The sequence below is a fragment of the Drosophila miranda genome, chromosome 2, assembly GCF_003369915.1.
Source record: "Drosophila miranda strain MSH22 chromosome 2, D.miranda_PacBio2.1, whole genome shotgun sequence".
Taxonomy (NCBI): domain Eukaryota; kingdom Metazoa; phylum Arthropoda; class Insecta; order Diptera; family Drosophilidae; genus Drosophila; species Drosophila miranda.
In genome coordinates this window covers 1,507,731-1,522,433 of record NC_046675.1, presented here as the reverse complement: position 1 = coordinate 1,522,433, position 14,703 = coordinate 1,507,731, and the positions used below count along the sequence as shown (strand labels likewise).

Here is a 14,703-nt window from a genome sequence, read left to right as displayed (position 1 = left end):
AGCGGTGGCAATGGCATGGTATTTCATTATTGCTCATTTTTCAAATGCAATGCAACCAAGAAGAAGCGCAACGACGGGGCAACAACGAAAACAGGTCGTAAGACGTTGCAAAATGGCAAAATGTGTCAGCAGCTGTCGCTGAAATGTGAGTCATATTTGCACCCACTTCACGATTGAGTTGCGTGTGTGCTGTTGCAGCTGCAGACCGGTTCGAGTATTGCTGCTGCACATATTTAATTTCGCATCTTCCAGAAAGCGCACATCCTCTCACACGGAAGACGATAAGTATTTTATTTGTAGAAGCTGATTTTTAATTTCCTGAACTGCCAGCGGACATCGAATGGGTAACAGGAACATGGCAAAGCAGAAGCCTTCGCTGGGCGCCAAGAAATCCCCAGGAAACTTCTGCATATTACACACCAAAATGGAAATTGATTTTCGTCTTGCAAATTTATTATTCCATGAAATATGGCAGTTGCGGTTGGGCTGGAGGGAGAGCAGGCCATGAGGAAATTCTAAATTAAAATAAGATTTATGTCATGAGCATGCATGCATTTTGGCCTGAATTCTTGCATAAAGACCTTAAAGGTGCAGTGAAGTGAAACCAGATATTGGAACTCTGGTTTCAGCTTTAGTTAATTGCTGGACTAAAGTGCGAAGCACTCAAAATTATCTGCGGGCAGGCTTCTCTCTCTCTCTGCTGATATTGCGATTTAATTTCATAAAGTCAACACCTGCCCACCGGACGACCCTCGTCCCCGCACGGCTGCCCAGTAAATGTCTATCATTTTTATTGTGCCAGCAAGGCAACATTTTACGCCGTAAATTAAATTATGCTGCACGTTTTAGTCTCCGTCTACGCACACCTGTACCACACCCCAGCCCCAAGCACACCACACTGCGTATGATTGATTTTTATTGATTTAAATGTGCGTGTGTTAGAGAGTGTCTCTGTGGCTGTGTGTATGGGTATCTGTGCGTGTGTTAGCTCTGTCTGTCTCTCTGTTGTGGGTTTTTGTTCGCTTGCCTTTTGATCGACAACTTAATTGAAAAAGTTAATGTACGTGTGTGCCGAAGCAAGAAAGAGCCAGAGAAAAAGAGAGTGAGTGAAAGGAAACCCAATTTCGGTCACTGGATTTGGATCACGTTCAGGTTCAGGCCTAGGTTTTTTTTTTTTGCTGGCGCTTCTAATGCAATTTGTCGTTAATTCTCCCCCGAAAGACACACAATAAAAATAAGTTTACCATTAAATTTCGCACATTTGCGGCAGCATAAGCATCAATTAATTCGTGCTGTAAAAATTAATTACGCACACACGCAGCAGGCAATTTATTGCCTCGAACTCCTCTCCCTCCGCGCTCTTCCATGGCATTGCGTATACGCCCGGTGGCCCTGACAAAATGCAAGGCGACACTTAGTAGCATCCTCATCGTTTTCATTACAAATTCAATTTCCGCCCCGCCGCCCAAGTTTATCTCCTCGTCGCCTCATCTCCTCGTCGCTTCATCTGCTCATCGCTCTCTTCCTCTCAGACCAGACTTTGGCTTCTCGCACTTTAAACTCATTTAAATATTGTTTACGCTGTGACAACGACAGCGACAACGCAGGAGGCCGAAACTAAGTGGCTTAATCTGCCAAATGGCTAGGAGGAGTCGTCGGCCAAGAAATATGACAACATTTCGCGCCTAAGTAGCTTAGGCCAACGCCCCGGCCATATATATAGCCAAGTGTTTTTGTGTTTTTCTTTGCTGTTGGTTTAAGTTTCACGCGCAATGCCTTTTCCAGCTCCCATCGACATTGAATCGAATACATAATGTATATGGATTCTATGCGTATAGATCCGGTGCGACCACGGCCACGGCCACGGCTTTGCTTTTTTCCATTTTTTTGGCTGCGGCTCGCGTGTAAATATTATTATTTAATATGCCAATCGCTGAGCCATTCAACCCACATCGAAACTGGGGAAAAAAACGGAGGGAACATCATCCTCGCACAGAAGGCTGCCAGTGGCAGTGGCTCTCTAACTATATAACTCTTCAGCAGTTCCCAGAGCACCGCTCCCAGCTCTCGAATCTCGCTTTTTATGACAGGACGAGGGCATTAAACTGCTTTATTATGGACTACTTGTTGACTTTTGTCAGGCTAGAACTTTAAGTTGGATAAGTCCCGAGTACTCTGAGAACCGCAAACGAGCGGAAAATCCATAACCAATCAGCTGATTTGATTCTGACTTTGCTGCGGTTACAGTGAGAATTCCTAATGAGCAGCGAACCGACAGAGGCTTGAGGATTGTGTGTTTCGTGAGCCTCCGAGTATTTAATTGTGGTTATCGTTTGCCTGCTGCAACTTAACAAATCAGCCTGGCAGCCGGCCCTGACGTGCACTGCAAAGTTGCGACGGGCATGCGGATGTGGGTTGCATGCAACCCGAGTCTTACACAGATGCACGAACACGAAAACTAACCGACATTAGCGCATTTTCATGGCAGGCACTTAGCCAAAGAGCGAAAGCTGGCTGGCTGGCTGGCACGGCTAAGAGAGAAGAAGTCACGGCATGCTCGTTTTCAGAAGTGCCAGAACTAACTTTCAGATAGTTCAATGGTTCGGTTCTGGAAGTGCTGCTATCCCACACAATGTTCGTAAGCTTTCACCTCAATTTCAAGAGCATTTCCTAGTCTACTTACTGCACTGAAATGTTTCCCCAAGTAGATGCTGCAGCAAAGACCTCCGACAAGAGCCAGAGCACACAAGAGCAGAGCAGAAGAGAGGAGCCGAGAAACGGAAACGAAATAAGGTTAAAAGCCACTTAAGACTCGGCCAAGTTAATGTGGCACATAACTCAAGTGAGTCACATGTTTTATTGTGCACAAATAGAGGACGCAACCGCAACCGCAGGCAACACAGAGCCAGAGCTAGAGCCAGGACAACGCCAGGGCCAGGGTCAGGTTGAAACAGTTTAGAGCAGGGCTTCGGCAGATCGAAGGCAGGAAATTAACATTGAAATTACAGGCAATCCGTAGGGGGAGAACCCCAAAAGAAATCCGAACCAAAAGCAAACCTGGAGACTGCAGTCGCATATGCTCTTCCAGCTCCTAAGCTGTCCGTGAGAGTGGGAGTGTTTGTGGGGTAATCCCTGAGGCGTGTTATTCAAATCAGGCAGAGCTTCTTCCATGCTCTAGTTTTTCCCCGCACAGACAGGAGAGATCCTGTCTGCCGTCTCGTGTGTATTTGTATGCGATTAGCGTTAAACCGCTGCCAAGCCATTCACATGCAGACGTGCTATACGTTGTTAATGACGGAGGACCCTGAAACTGAAGCTGAATCTCAATCTGGTTCGGGCTCACTCTCCTCCCCATCATCATCATCGTCATCACCATCGCCATCGTCATGGCCATCATCATTGTCGTTGTCATTGTCATTGCCATCGGCTTTAGTCAAGTCGATTTTTTGCTAAGGATTAGCATTTTTACTGTCGCTAAGCTGCGGCGCCGGCCATGGCCATGGGGCGTATGATTAACCTTTAATGCAGCACCAAGTGGGCCTCAAGTGTGTCGCACCTAACGGACAGTGGGACAGTGAGGAAGTGGACAAAGGCCAGTGCGATTCCAGGGCCAAAATTAATGAATCGCCACTTTTCTGCCGGTGCCCATTAATAACTGTCCCACTATGCAGCCAGTGCCGCCCACGACATTCGTCTCCTCGTCCTTCTCCGGTCATTTATTACTTCTGTCCGGCGATTGCTCCACTCTCCCTTCATTTTTTTTTATCTACGCATGCACTGTGACATCTCGAAATTAGGACATCATTAGCAACTGTCGATGCGGCGCGGCGGCTGTCGATGCTCCTGCTGATAAATGCCAAAAAACAAGCCAGAACCGAAGCCAAAGCCCCAATCCGGCCCCTGGGAATTGGCGGTTGGCTGCTGCTGCTCCCACATCGTGCTGTGTGTGTGTGTGGGAGGGAGCCCTTGATATAATTAGTTTTTGAGGTTGGCTAGAGGAGGAATTCAGGCCCAATCTGGGGATGCGCTACATGAACTGTTGCCAAGTAGAGTTTTGCTTTAATGCCCTTAAACACTAGGATGAAACTCGCATCCAATATGAGTAGAATGTGGAGGAGACTGCAGGAAATTCGATTTACATTTACTTGTACTCTCATCGTAACACAATTTGGAATGGAATGCCTATTCCGCACCGATTCGATGCGGCAAATTTGTACTCGTCTGCCATGTTCCATGGGCCAAGGGCCATGCCGAGTCCGGTCTAATGATGGCCGACGGCTAAAGCGCCACTCAAAGCTAAAGCGTCAGCAAGGCCGACAGAAAATGGCGCAAAACACTTCCGGCTGTGGCTGTGGCTCAGGCTCAGGCTCTGGCTCTGGCTCTGGCTCTGGCAGATGCCTATGTGGAGGCTGTTGCAATTGCAAAAATATGCCGCAGGCTGCTCCAGTTCACAGTTTCCATCTTTTTTTTGCCTGTAAAATGCAAATGAAACAGGAAAGATTGCCCATTGACAGGGGAAGAGGGAAATCTCGGGGCGCAAACATAGACCGATATCAGCTGTCAGTAAGTTCTCTTCTCTCAAGCCGAGAGGACATGATTTCAATATGGAGATTTCTACCACCGCTGGCCCCAAATGCAATTTCGGAATGTAACGAATGCGCTCTGGGAGCATCCACTGTGGTTTTTAGTTATATTAAAAAAAAAACCCAGCACACATACAGAAGCAGAAACAGAGAAATGGAACGGGGAGAGAAATGATGGAGGAAAACGTTTGAGCCACACGCTCTACGGCTGGTTGGGCAACAGGCCAGGAGCCGAGAGCAGAGCACCAGCTGACCCTCGCATATGGGGGAAAATAAATTGCTTTTAAGCGACGTGTCCTGCTCCTGCTCCTGCTCCGGCTCCGGCCCCCCTCCCAAAGGACCTCGAGCGTGTCGCTATTCGCAAAATGCAATAAATACAAATTTCAGTGATGCATTTATGCGCGAAATACGTGCCCAGACACGCCCCCAGCCCCCCGTAGCCCCTGCCAGCTGGGCAGTTATTAAATTATCCACCAGGAGGCACACTAACTGGATGTACAGACATTGCGTATGCGTCTAGTTGGCCGGAAACTAGACTTTTGCGTCGGGATAACTTATTTTCGACTTGCGAATTTAATTATAAAGGCACAAACTGGGCGTTAGACAGCGGCCCGTTTTCATAATTAATGCCCACTGTATCATGGGATTATTATTACGCATTAATGGAATACTGTGTGGGATCTTTTGTTCGGTGGAAAAGCCAGGGATTATATAATTTGCTGCCGGATACATCTTGGAGACCTTGGGGGTGAGTCCTTAAGCAAAGGTGGGTTGCATCTACCTTGTAATTGAATGTGAAGAAAAGGCAGGCACTGGAAGGCAGTCGGGGCTGTTCATCTGTGCCTTTGTCTGGCTAATGCTAATCGCCTGGCCTCGCTTTGGCTGCTGCTGCTGCTCCTTCACTGCCTCTCGTCTATAATTAGCCTCCTTGTTCAACATTTTATTTCGATTATTGCACTCCATTTGACTTGAACGCACAAAGACAAGCCATTAAGGGCGAGATAATGCCCGGCCGAACGAATCTGGAGTCCAACATTGCGTATGCGCAACGCCGCCGTCTTTTGGGCGCACGCACGCGACGCATAATTCATAAAGCGATAAAAGTGGAGCACATAAAACGGCAACGGAAAACTTTCAACAATAAACTGCGGTGGCGGGTGGCAGGCGACGGGGACAGGGACAGCGACAGCGACAGCGACAGATACCAGGTTTTGGCCAACAAATATGAAGCAATCAAAGAGACAATAAGTGAACGCAGAGCAGCCAAAAGGAGTCGTCGTCGCCGAGCCGGGGCTAAAGAAATGCAATCAAAGCGAAAAGTAATCTCGGCGATAAGTGCGAAAACGTGTCAAATGCCAGAGCGGGGCAGCAGCAGGCAGGAGGGCAGGGCGGATCGGATCGGATGCTGGCAAATGGGGGGCGTGGCTGCAGCTGACACGGAGAAGATGCCGCGCATCATGGCAGTCAATAAAGCGTAACAATATTTGCCACTGTCTGCTGTTTCTGCTGCTGCCGCTGCCATTGTCGAAAACAGTTGACAAAATGGCGAAAATATTGTAAATGCAAAAAGTCGGGCGGGGGAGCATCAACTTCCGGGACCGTGCCTGTGCCGTGTTTTCCTTTGGGCTCCTGTTTGTTTGTTTGGTAAGCGACACGCAGCCTGCGGCAAAGTTTGCATTCAGAAAACTCAGGCATTGCCATCTGTTGGAGGTTGTTTGAGTGAAAACTTTTGGCCAGGCACAGGCCCAGAAGCAGGCAAATTTTTTGACGCATTAGCACGAACCCTTCCCCGCAGCCTTAGTATACCAGGCCGTGCCACCCACTCAACTCGTTACATGCTTCAAATATGCCATTTCCCCCACCGCATACACCGCACACACCACATACGCACCGAACCACTCGAAAATGACTCGAATTTCCATAATGTCTGCCATGAAAATGCGATCGATTTTCGTGGTGTTTGCGGGTGTGCGAGTGTGTGAGAGAGCTGCAAAAAAAGACATAATGCTGCGGGCGTGGAGAAGAGGGGGCGTGTCGTGTCCTGTCAATGTGTGTTCGTATGAATATCTAAAAAAAAACGTGGCCAAAAAAAGTGAAAAGAACAGAACAGCAAAGTCAGGTCAGCGGGAATTTGTGTGTGTGCGGCGCGGGGCAACTAATGGCCTGGAGCTGCCACTGGACGCATTGCTGCGTGGCATTACCCAATCTATATATAAACGCGGATATTTTTACATGTGTCTCCAAATGCGCTTTTAATGTAAAAGGATTCGCTAATGCTTAATGCCTGCAATGAAATCGCCCACGTGGCGTGGGCTCTCTGCAGGATGCTGGCTGATTGCTTCTCCCAGCAATCCCCAGTCCCATGCCCACTCCCACTTCCACTTCCACTCCCACACTCTAAATGTAATCTTGACGGGAAATTCCAGCCAAGCGAAATGAAGATTGATGGATTTTTAGCATTCGTCAGAGCTTCAGAGCTGCGGAGGGAAGGGAAGGAAGGCAAGGTAAGGCAACAACAACTCCTTCCCTTATTCGGAGCTAATAAGTCGCAAAAATATTTGGTAAACGGCATTGGAACGTGTTCTTCTCGAAAATTTCAAACAAATTTACATTTAATATGACAAGCAGGCGTTGACGTGCTTAAAAGCCGCTATCTCTGTCTCTCTATCTCTGAATCAGGCCAAGCCTTGAAGCTGGAACGGGGCTGGGGAGTGGCAGGTGGAAAACTCAATTTGGGTAGAACTTTTTCTCTGTGAGAGAGAGGAGAGTAATGGCTAAAAGCACACTCCACACTTAAGCAAATTAGTGTGATATCATTCGAGAAAATCCCCCCAGCAGGGGAGGCGCCAGTAAAAGGATGAGGGATTGGAACCCATTAGCGACTGACCAACGCATCAGCCTCGACTCGGCTCATATGACACAAGACACACTAGACGTATACGTATAACTTGACTGACATATTGACACACTTTCATACTCACATAGGGATAGAGACAGAGACGGAGGAAGTGCTTTAGAGTGAGAGGTTAAACCCTATTCTGGCAGGAGCAGAGCTCTGCTTTCTTGTGGTGCTGTAAAACATTTTATAGGCAAATCGATTTTTGTCTAAAGTGCCACAAACACGCATAACCAGCAGCAGCGGCAGCGCCAGCGGCAGCAGCAGCTACAGAAACAGCCATAATGTGGCACAAATGGTCACTCTTCCTCCGAAGAGTGTATTAGTGGACTGGAACAACTGAAAAGAAAAACTCATTTGATATGAATCTCTTTCCGTTATCGTTCCGATTTCATTTTCGGGAACACTTCAAAGTCCTCTGACTTAGGCTAGAGAAAATACGCTTTAAGCTGGAGATCCCCGGCTCCAATCTAGCAGCTTGTTTAGGCAAATTAATGAGCCTCATTTGCAGATTGATGTGCAGCAATTATGAGCCACCAGGCAGCAACACCAACACCAACACCAAGCAGCATAAAGCACTTAGAGTCCTGATTCTGATTAAGTGAGCGCCAACATGAGAAGCAGAGCAGCCAGGAAGAAGGAGCAGCAGATGACTTTAAGGTTCTTTAAAAGCAATCAATGCTGTAGAGAAGACAAAGAGGTAGTCAGACAGACGGACAGACGGCACAACTATCAGTCACTGCGGTCAGCTGGGTGTCAATCAAGGCAAATGCCATTGCCAATGCCGAGTCAAGGCAGTCTTCGTCTTGGGGCCTCTTTCCTTTCATTTCTATTCTTTTCTTTTTTAATGAACGCTTTGACAATGCCTTCAAGTGCGAGGACAACGACTGACAGACAGAGGACCGAGGACTGTCGCCCAAGGGTGAGAGCACAGTCGTGCTAAGCCTTTGTCTTGGGGCCTCAAGTGGAGGATAATGAGTTTGATTCTCGCTGCAACGATTGCCCTCGGCATTGCCTAGGGCTCTGACGGGTACTGTTACTGTCACTGCCACTAACACTAACACTAGCACTACCACTACCACTAAGATTGTGGCTGCCAACTAACTGCAATGTAATTAAAGTCATGTCATTGCCGACCCCATTGGCAGGCATTCGAAACGAAATGAAGGGGCAGCCAGTGCAGGGAGAGGAACGGGAAGGAGCAAGGAGAAACAGCTGTGGTTTCCCTTGGGATATTTACTTTACCCAGCTGCTCTTTTTCTCGCAGTGTACGCCTCAACGTTGCCATTGTTACCTTTTCCTCTTCTAATGAGAAAAGTTCTCCTCCATAATTAAAAGGGTTGTCTGGCGCACCCAAAGCAAAGATTCGACTCAACTCCACTCGACTCTTGACTGGTTCAATTCATTAGCAATCTGTAAACGTGGCCAATACAAGTGGCAAGTGACTTGCGGTTAAGCAATCCAAATTCATAAATCATGGCCAATTAGCACAGAGGAGAGCGGAGCGGAGCCGTTGCCATTACTACAGGGCCTAGGCTTAGTCCAGGACACAGACAAACACACGCACATTGAGGCGGCAATATCAATAACTTAATTAAGACGAATGCGAACTGTATACAGTCTTAGCACACACACTAAAACATACACTAAAACACACACTGGCACACCCCCAGAGCCGGCACGTGGCCATTTTTGGGCGTTGATTTGCGCCCTAGACCTTGGGGCTGGCTGCACTGGGAAATCCGTGTACGCATTAATGTGACGCGTGTTCCCTGCCCCGCCAACAGCCAACAGGCAACAGCAAATACACTCAATTAATTTATGTATATCTCTCTCTCTTCTCTATCCCTCTGCTCTCTGCTCTCTGGCCTCTGCCCACTGCTCTCTGTGTGGGCGTGACCATGTCCGAATGTGAAAAATGGATAATTAGTTAATTGCGGTACGTGGCGGCAGACAAATGTCCGCAATTTATGTATTTTAGTTATTAATTAAGTGCGCGATGCTGTTAATCTGTTTGTCCAGACGGCTCTGCCTTGGGTATGGATTCCATGGGTAATATGAGTACTTATAGAGGGGAAATTCGTTTTCATTTGCTAATGAGTTTTGGCCGACACTTGGTCTTGTACTTACTTGATCTTCTCCCATAGCTCCTCGCCAAAGTGTTTCAGAACCAGCAGCTCCAGGGCGTAGTTAACGAAGCCATACTATGGAGAGTCGAAAGAGAACAGAATGGAGAACGATTTGTTTATGGCAGTGATGTTTATGGCAGGCGCTTAAATAGGCATAAATATCGTATCTATCCGACTTGACTGTCTCCGACTTTGCTCTTAAAAATCTCAGCAGAAGCCAGCGGCTCTCTGATTTTAATTGCATTCCCAGACGGGACTCGAAACGATAAATTTGAAATATGCGAAATCAATAGCGATTGCGTACTTTCATTTCGTTTTAAATGTATCCAAAAAGCAATCAATTTGATTTGTTACGGAACGGGACGGGACGTGGACCAAGGACCAAAGACCAAAGAAGTGGAAGGAGGAGCAGCCAGCCAGCCAGACGGGCAGACAGGCAGACATACCTTTGGATATCCCAGATACGCAGCACAATCAATCGCTTCCGCCGGAAGTAATACTAAACAAGCAAAATACTTGAAATATATTTACATACATTACGCATACGTCTAGCTGGCCGAACAACAGGGCCCCGTCCTTGTGTCTGCCTGCTCCTGCTCCCCTTTTCTGTTTCTGTTGCTTCTCGGTTTCTTGTTGTTTTATTCTTTTGCGTTTCTTTCCTGTGCTTTTCTGCTTGGTTGTCTGATGAAGATGTATCTAACCGATATTTGATGTTTATTGCCTTTGTTGGGGCAAGGCGCATTGAAATGTTGTAGCAGTCTCAAATGCCACCCAGAGGCTACACACGTGTGTCATTTCAGGGATTGAAAACAGGGTTATAGAATGGCGGTTTGGAGGACTGCGAAATGCTGTGAAAATCGCAATCATTAGATCAACATTTCTTTGCATATGTCAACGTGAGGAGGAGACCTCCTTTGGCGGGGAATCGAGTTGATTTGCTTTTTATCTATAGAATTGAGACAAGGACTCTGATTGAAATGGCCTCGAATCGGAATGCCTTACGGCCAGAAATCCTATTGAAAGGAATTCATTCGTTGCCTTCCGGCCCACCTTTAGAAAGGCTTTCAATCAGAATTTAATTGAATACTTTCAATTAATTTCTATTTTAATTAAACTCTGCATTCACTTACCATTTTTGGGTGATTTTTTCGTTTCCGGTTTTCGCTTAATTGAAACGCTTGTTCGCGTATTTAATTCACTTTCACAATGAATATGTTCAAATGCATATCACAACTGAAATTGGACACCAGAATATTCAATTTATTGCGCTTTCACTTATGTATATCTGCCTCCCCCGGGTTTCCGCCATCCGACACAGCCACAAGCAACGCACCAGAGGGCGGGCTGTCCCCGAGAGAGTGCGAGGGGATTGTTCAACAAATGAAAACGTAATAAATTGTATTTGGCTTAACACACAACTGATATGACGGCTATGATAAACGGAAAAACCCTAATGAAAATTACAAAATAAATATTGTGGTCTGTCCAATTATGAATGGGAAAAAAGGGCAATGGTGGATGGCCTGGGGACTCATTCGTTATTCGTTATTCGTTATGTAGAATTGTGGTGAATCAAACGATGCGATGCCCCTGCGGCTATGAATATTTCATGAGTTTTAAATCGGCTCTTTCCCTACATTATATATTTTCCTTAAAGGAAGGACGGGTGAAACCTTTCCCCATTTTGAACTCTTATTTCTACCCAAAAGCATTGCTTTTCTGGGGCTTTTTCAAAATACCTACACTAATCAAATATTTAAATGAGCGGAAAAACAAAAGTCGAACGGCCCTCGAGTGGCTCCAGGTCCTGGCCAACAATTTCTGGGGCCATAGCCTCGTAGCCGTTGCCGTTACAGCTGCATTCTTGTTTCGCTGCCATGTGCCTGTTTGTTGCATGCCACATGCAACACGTGCGGAAGCCAAAGGCTCGACAACAACAACAACAAAACCATGCCAAGACCCGAACAGCCATCAACTGGGTCAAAATAAAGCCAGGCAAAAAGAAGGCTGCAAGTAGACTTTGAATCGGGGCTAATCGAAAGTTTGATGCTCTTCTCGGGGACCCAGAAAAGGGATTCTTGAGTGTGCGGAGTGTTGAGCTATAGAGAGAACTGGGATATTCAAACACCTCATGAATGTGGCAGAAGGCTCTGATTCCGTGGGTAAGCGTATCATCACAAAACAAAACGAAAAAAACAGGGGCAGCTAAAACGGCAGCCTGGCGTGGCAACAAAGGGTGAATGCGGCTGGTTAATTACACAAACACACATGCAAAACACAACACATACGCACACACAGCACTCAGGTGTAAGGGCAAGTGTGAGAGAATCTCGAAATTTATGCGCCACGACGAGTGCACGGCAATTAAGGCATTGCCAGCACCAACAGCGAGTTTTTCTGAAGTTAGGCAACTGCCTAGGCACAGGGGCACGGGAAACGCCTCGAGACAGGGCCTGAGCAGCCCCGAACAGAGCAGAATAGAACGAAAAGTGGCAGCTCTCTGGGAGACAGGTGGGGCATCAAGTGGGGGCTCGAATTGAGATGGGAAACTTGTGGACCTGCAGAGCAATGATAATTGTAAGAACAGGGAGGAGCAGCAGCACAGCTTCCACTTGAGGGTTTCGGATTCGGCCAGCCGTAAGGGACTTAACCCGGGCGACAGACAAAGCTACACTTTAAGTCATCTCCAGACTGTTTTCTGCTTTAAAAAGAAAAATCGATTTTCTCCGGCATTTGTGTAGCTGCTGCCACAAAGCCCATTAGCAGGAGAGTCGTTAAGGTTGGGGGTCTCTGTATCATTCTCGTTTGTCTGTATGTAAGTACATACATACTTTTCTCATCTTCCTGTCAACCTTCATCGCGGCTGTTTGCTTTGGGCCCTGGCTTATTGCGATTGCTGCAATACTAGGTATTAATCAGGCAACGAGCTCAGACAGCAATATTTCTCAATGACCTTAGGGGCCCAGGCTCAGGCGCAGGTCGGGAGGCAAAGCATCCTTCCAATTGAGCGAATTTTAATTACGTGCAACATTCGGAATTTTGAGAACGGTGCGGCAGCGGCAGCGGCAGAGGCAGTGGCACACTGTCAACAAAAGTGGGAATCGAAGGAGTCCTTGTGCTATTTTCGGGTCCCCGTCGACAAGAGTGTAAATAAGAGGCCAAGAGTCGGTGGCCAGGCATTTGTTTGGCCAGGCTTAGAGCACGGCCAAGTCGCTTCGATTCGGTGGAGAGCCTTAGAGTACGCTTCGACTCGGCGGTGGGGCTATTTGTTAGGGGCTCAAATGAAGCTATTTGGCGATGACGGGCACGCCGTTTGATAATTGCGACAAAATGACGCTTAAAAACAAAACGATATTCACGCGCCAACGGTGGAAAGTGGTGGATGTCGCTGTCGCTGTGGCTGTCTGGCTGTCTGCCTGTCAATTTAGCGCTAAACTGACAATAACTGAGTTAATGATGAGCCTGCCATTAGGCCAGGACACAAAATGAGGCAGAGCTGGGACAAAGAATACACAAATTGTGGCCACACGTTGGGGATGGGGATGGGCTTGGGCAATGTCGTGTCGAGTTTTGCAAAGAGATAGAGAGAGAGGAGAACAGAGACTGGCAATTGTACATTCAACTCTGTGTCTGGTCTGGCGGGGCATTTATCAAATATAATGGACATTCACTATCGTCCAGCGGAGCAACTAAAACAACTGTCAGCAAATTGCCGTGGGCACGCAAAGCTAAATGTCTAATAAACTTTGACATATTGGGGCAAATATTTCTATTTGGTAAACTTGGGCAAAACAGCGACAAAACACACAGCACACACACCATACACAACATTGAACAGAATACGAAACATAAATTATGGGCCTCCCATCCATGGACCATGGACAATAATGGCGTGAAATATGCAGGCAGGAACAAGAAAATAAATTGGAGCGCACGAATGTAGGCTTTAATCTTTGAGGCGGCGGCCTTTGCTTGGCTTTAAGAACCAAAAGAACCAAAAAAAAGTCCGTCATTATACACATATTCGCAAATATATCTGTCACTGTATATATCTCTCGTATCGTATATATCTCTTTCTCTTTTTGTGGGCCTGTAATTTACATTTGTTTTTAGGGCGCGTTGCTTTTTATTGTGCGATTTCTTTTGCTCTCTCACTTTTGTTTATTCTCCTCAGTGCGTGATTTATTTGTTTTGCGTTTAGTATTTTACTTTCTCCGTTCCGTAGTTTCCCACACCGTACACCCCGATAACTGGCAACTTTCACTTGATGAGTGCCTGGTCGACTCCTGATAAGAGATACGCGCGCGAGTCTCAAAGAATCCGTACTCCGTTCTCTGTTGTCTTCGTAGTAAATTTGACAATTCGCCTGTAACAGCCGGGGACGAAAAAACACGACACTTGTACCTTCACGATTATTCTGGCGGTTCGGACTTTGCAAAAATTTACAAAAACTTGGTCAAATTTCTCAAGTGCATTCTGTGTGTGTAAATATAAATATATATATATTTTTTTTTATATTTTTTTTTGCCGAAATATCAATCTGGATGTTTTTGTGGGCTTTATCTGAACTACTTCAGAAAGCGATCTGTTGTGTCGTCCGCGAAAATACGTTAGTTATCAACTTCTGAAATTATTTTCTTGACGCAGCACAGATACCGCGCTGGTCGAAAGTTGAAAACCGAATGGCAGACATGCTGAGACATGCATCGAGAGCGATAGAGTTTCCAGAGAGAGTGATAAAATATACCGTCCTACCACTACCAATACAGTGGATGTGCCATACTACGAAGCGTCACACGAGTAACCAGAGATTTCGGCTCTGGCGTTCGGGTACTGAACGTCATCATGAGCCGCACATCTTTGTATGTGTTAGTACACACACACACAATATGTTTCGAGAAATGTTTTTCTGAAATGTACCGAAATATACGGTTATATTTAAAAAATATACCGACGAATTATTCATATTCCTCCTTTTTGATATTCCGTCAAATATTGCTAGCTAGCTATGGTTTCTATGCCTGAACATATAATTTTATACGATTAAAGAATCAATTGTCTACAAGAGATGCGTAATTTAGGGACTCCTTGTTAT

General features: G+C 46.4%; 1 protein-coding gene across 5 annotated transcripts in view; it reads right to left on the bottom strand.

Moving 5' to 3' along the window:
• The window catches only part of LOC108154621 (guanylate cyclase soluble subunit beta-1), a 44,864-nt gene extending 30,567 nt beyond the window's left edge, over positions 1-14,297 (bottom strand). For 2 of the 5 annotated variants that reach the window (XR_001774990.2, XM_033389287.1), the window contains exons 1-3: positions 13,764-14,297; positions 10,739-10,841; positions 9,610-9,683 (exon numbers count right to left, since the gene is read on the bottom strand). Coding sequence is in view for 1 of the 5 variants with exons in the window: in XM_033389287.1 (XP_033245178.1) it covers positions 9,610-9,683; positions 10,739-10,741 (77 nt within the window). In the remaining 4 variants the exon portion in view is untranslated. Of the gene's footprint in view, positions 1-9,609; positions 9,684-10,738; positions 10,842-13,709 lie in introns of all 5 variants that reach the window. The other 3 variants (XR_001774989.2, XR_001774991.2, XR_001774992.2) reach the window with 3 other exon arrangements.
• Between the last annotated feature and the right edge of the window lie 406 nt (positions 14,298-14,703).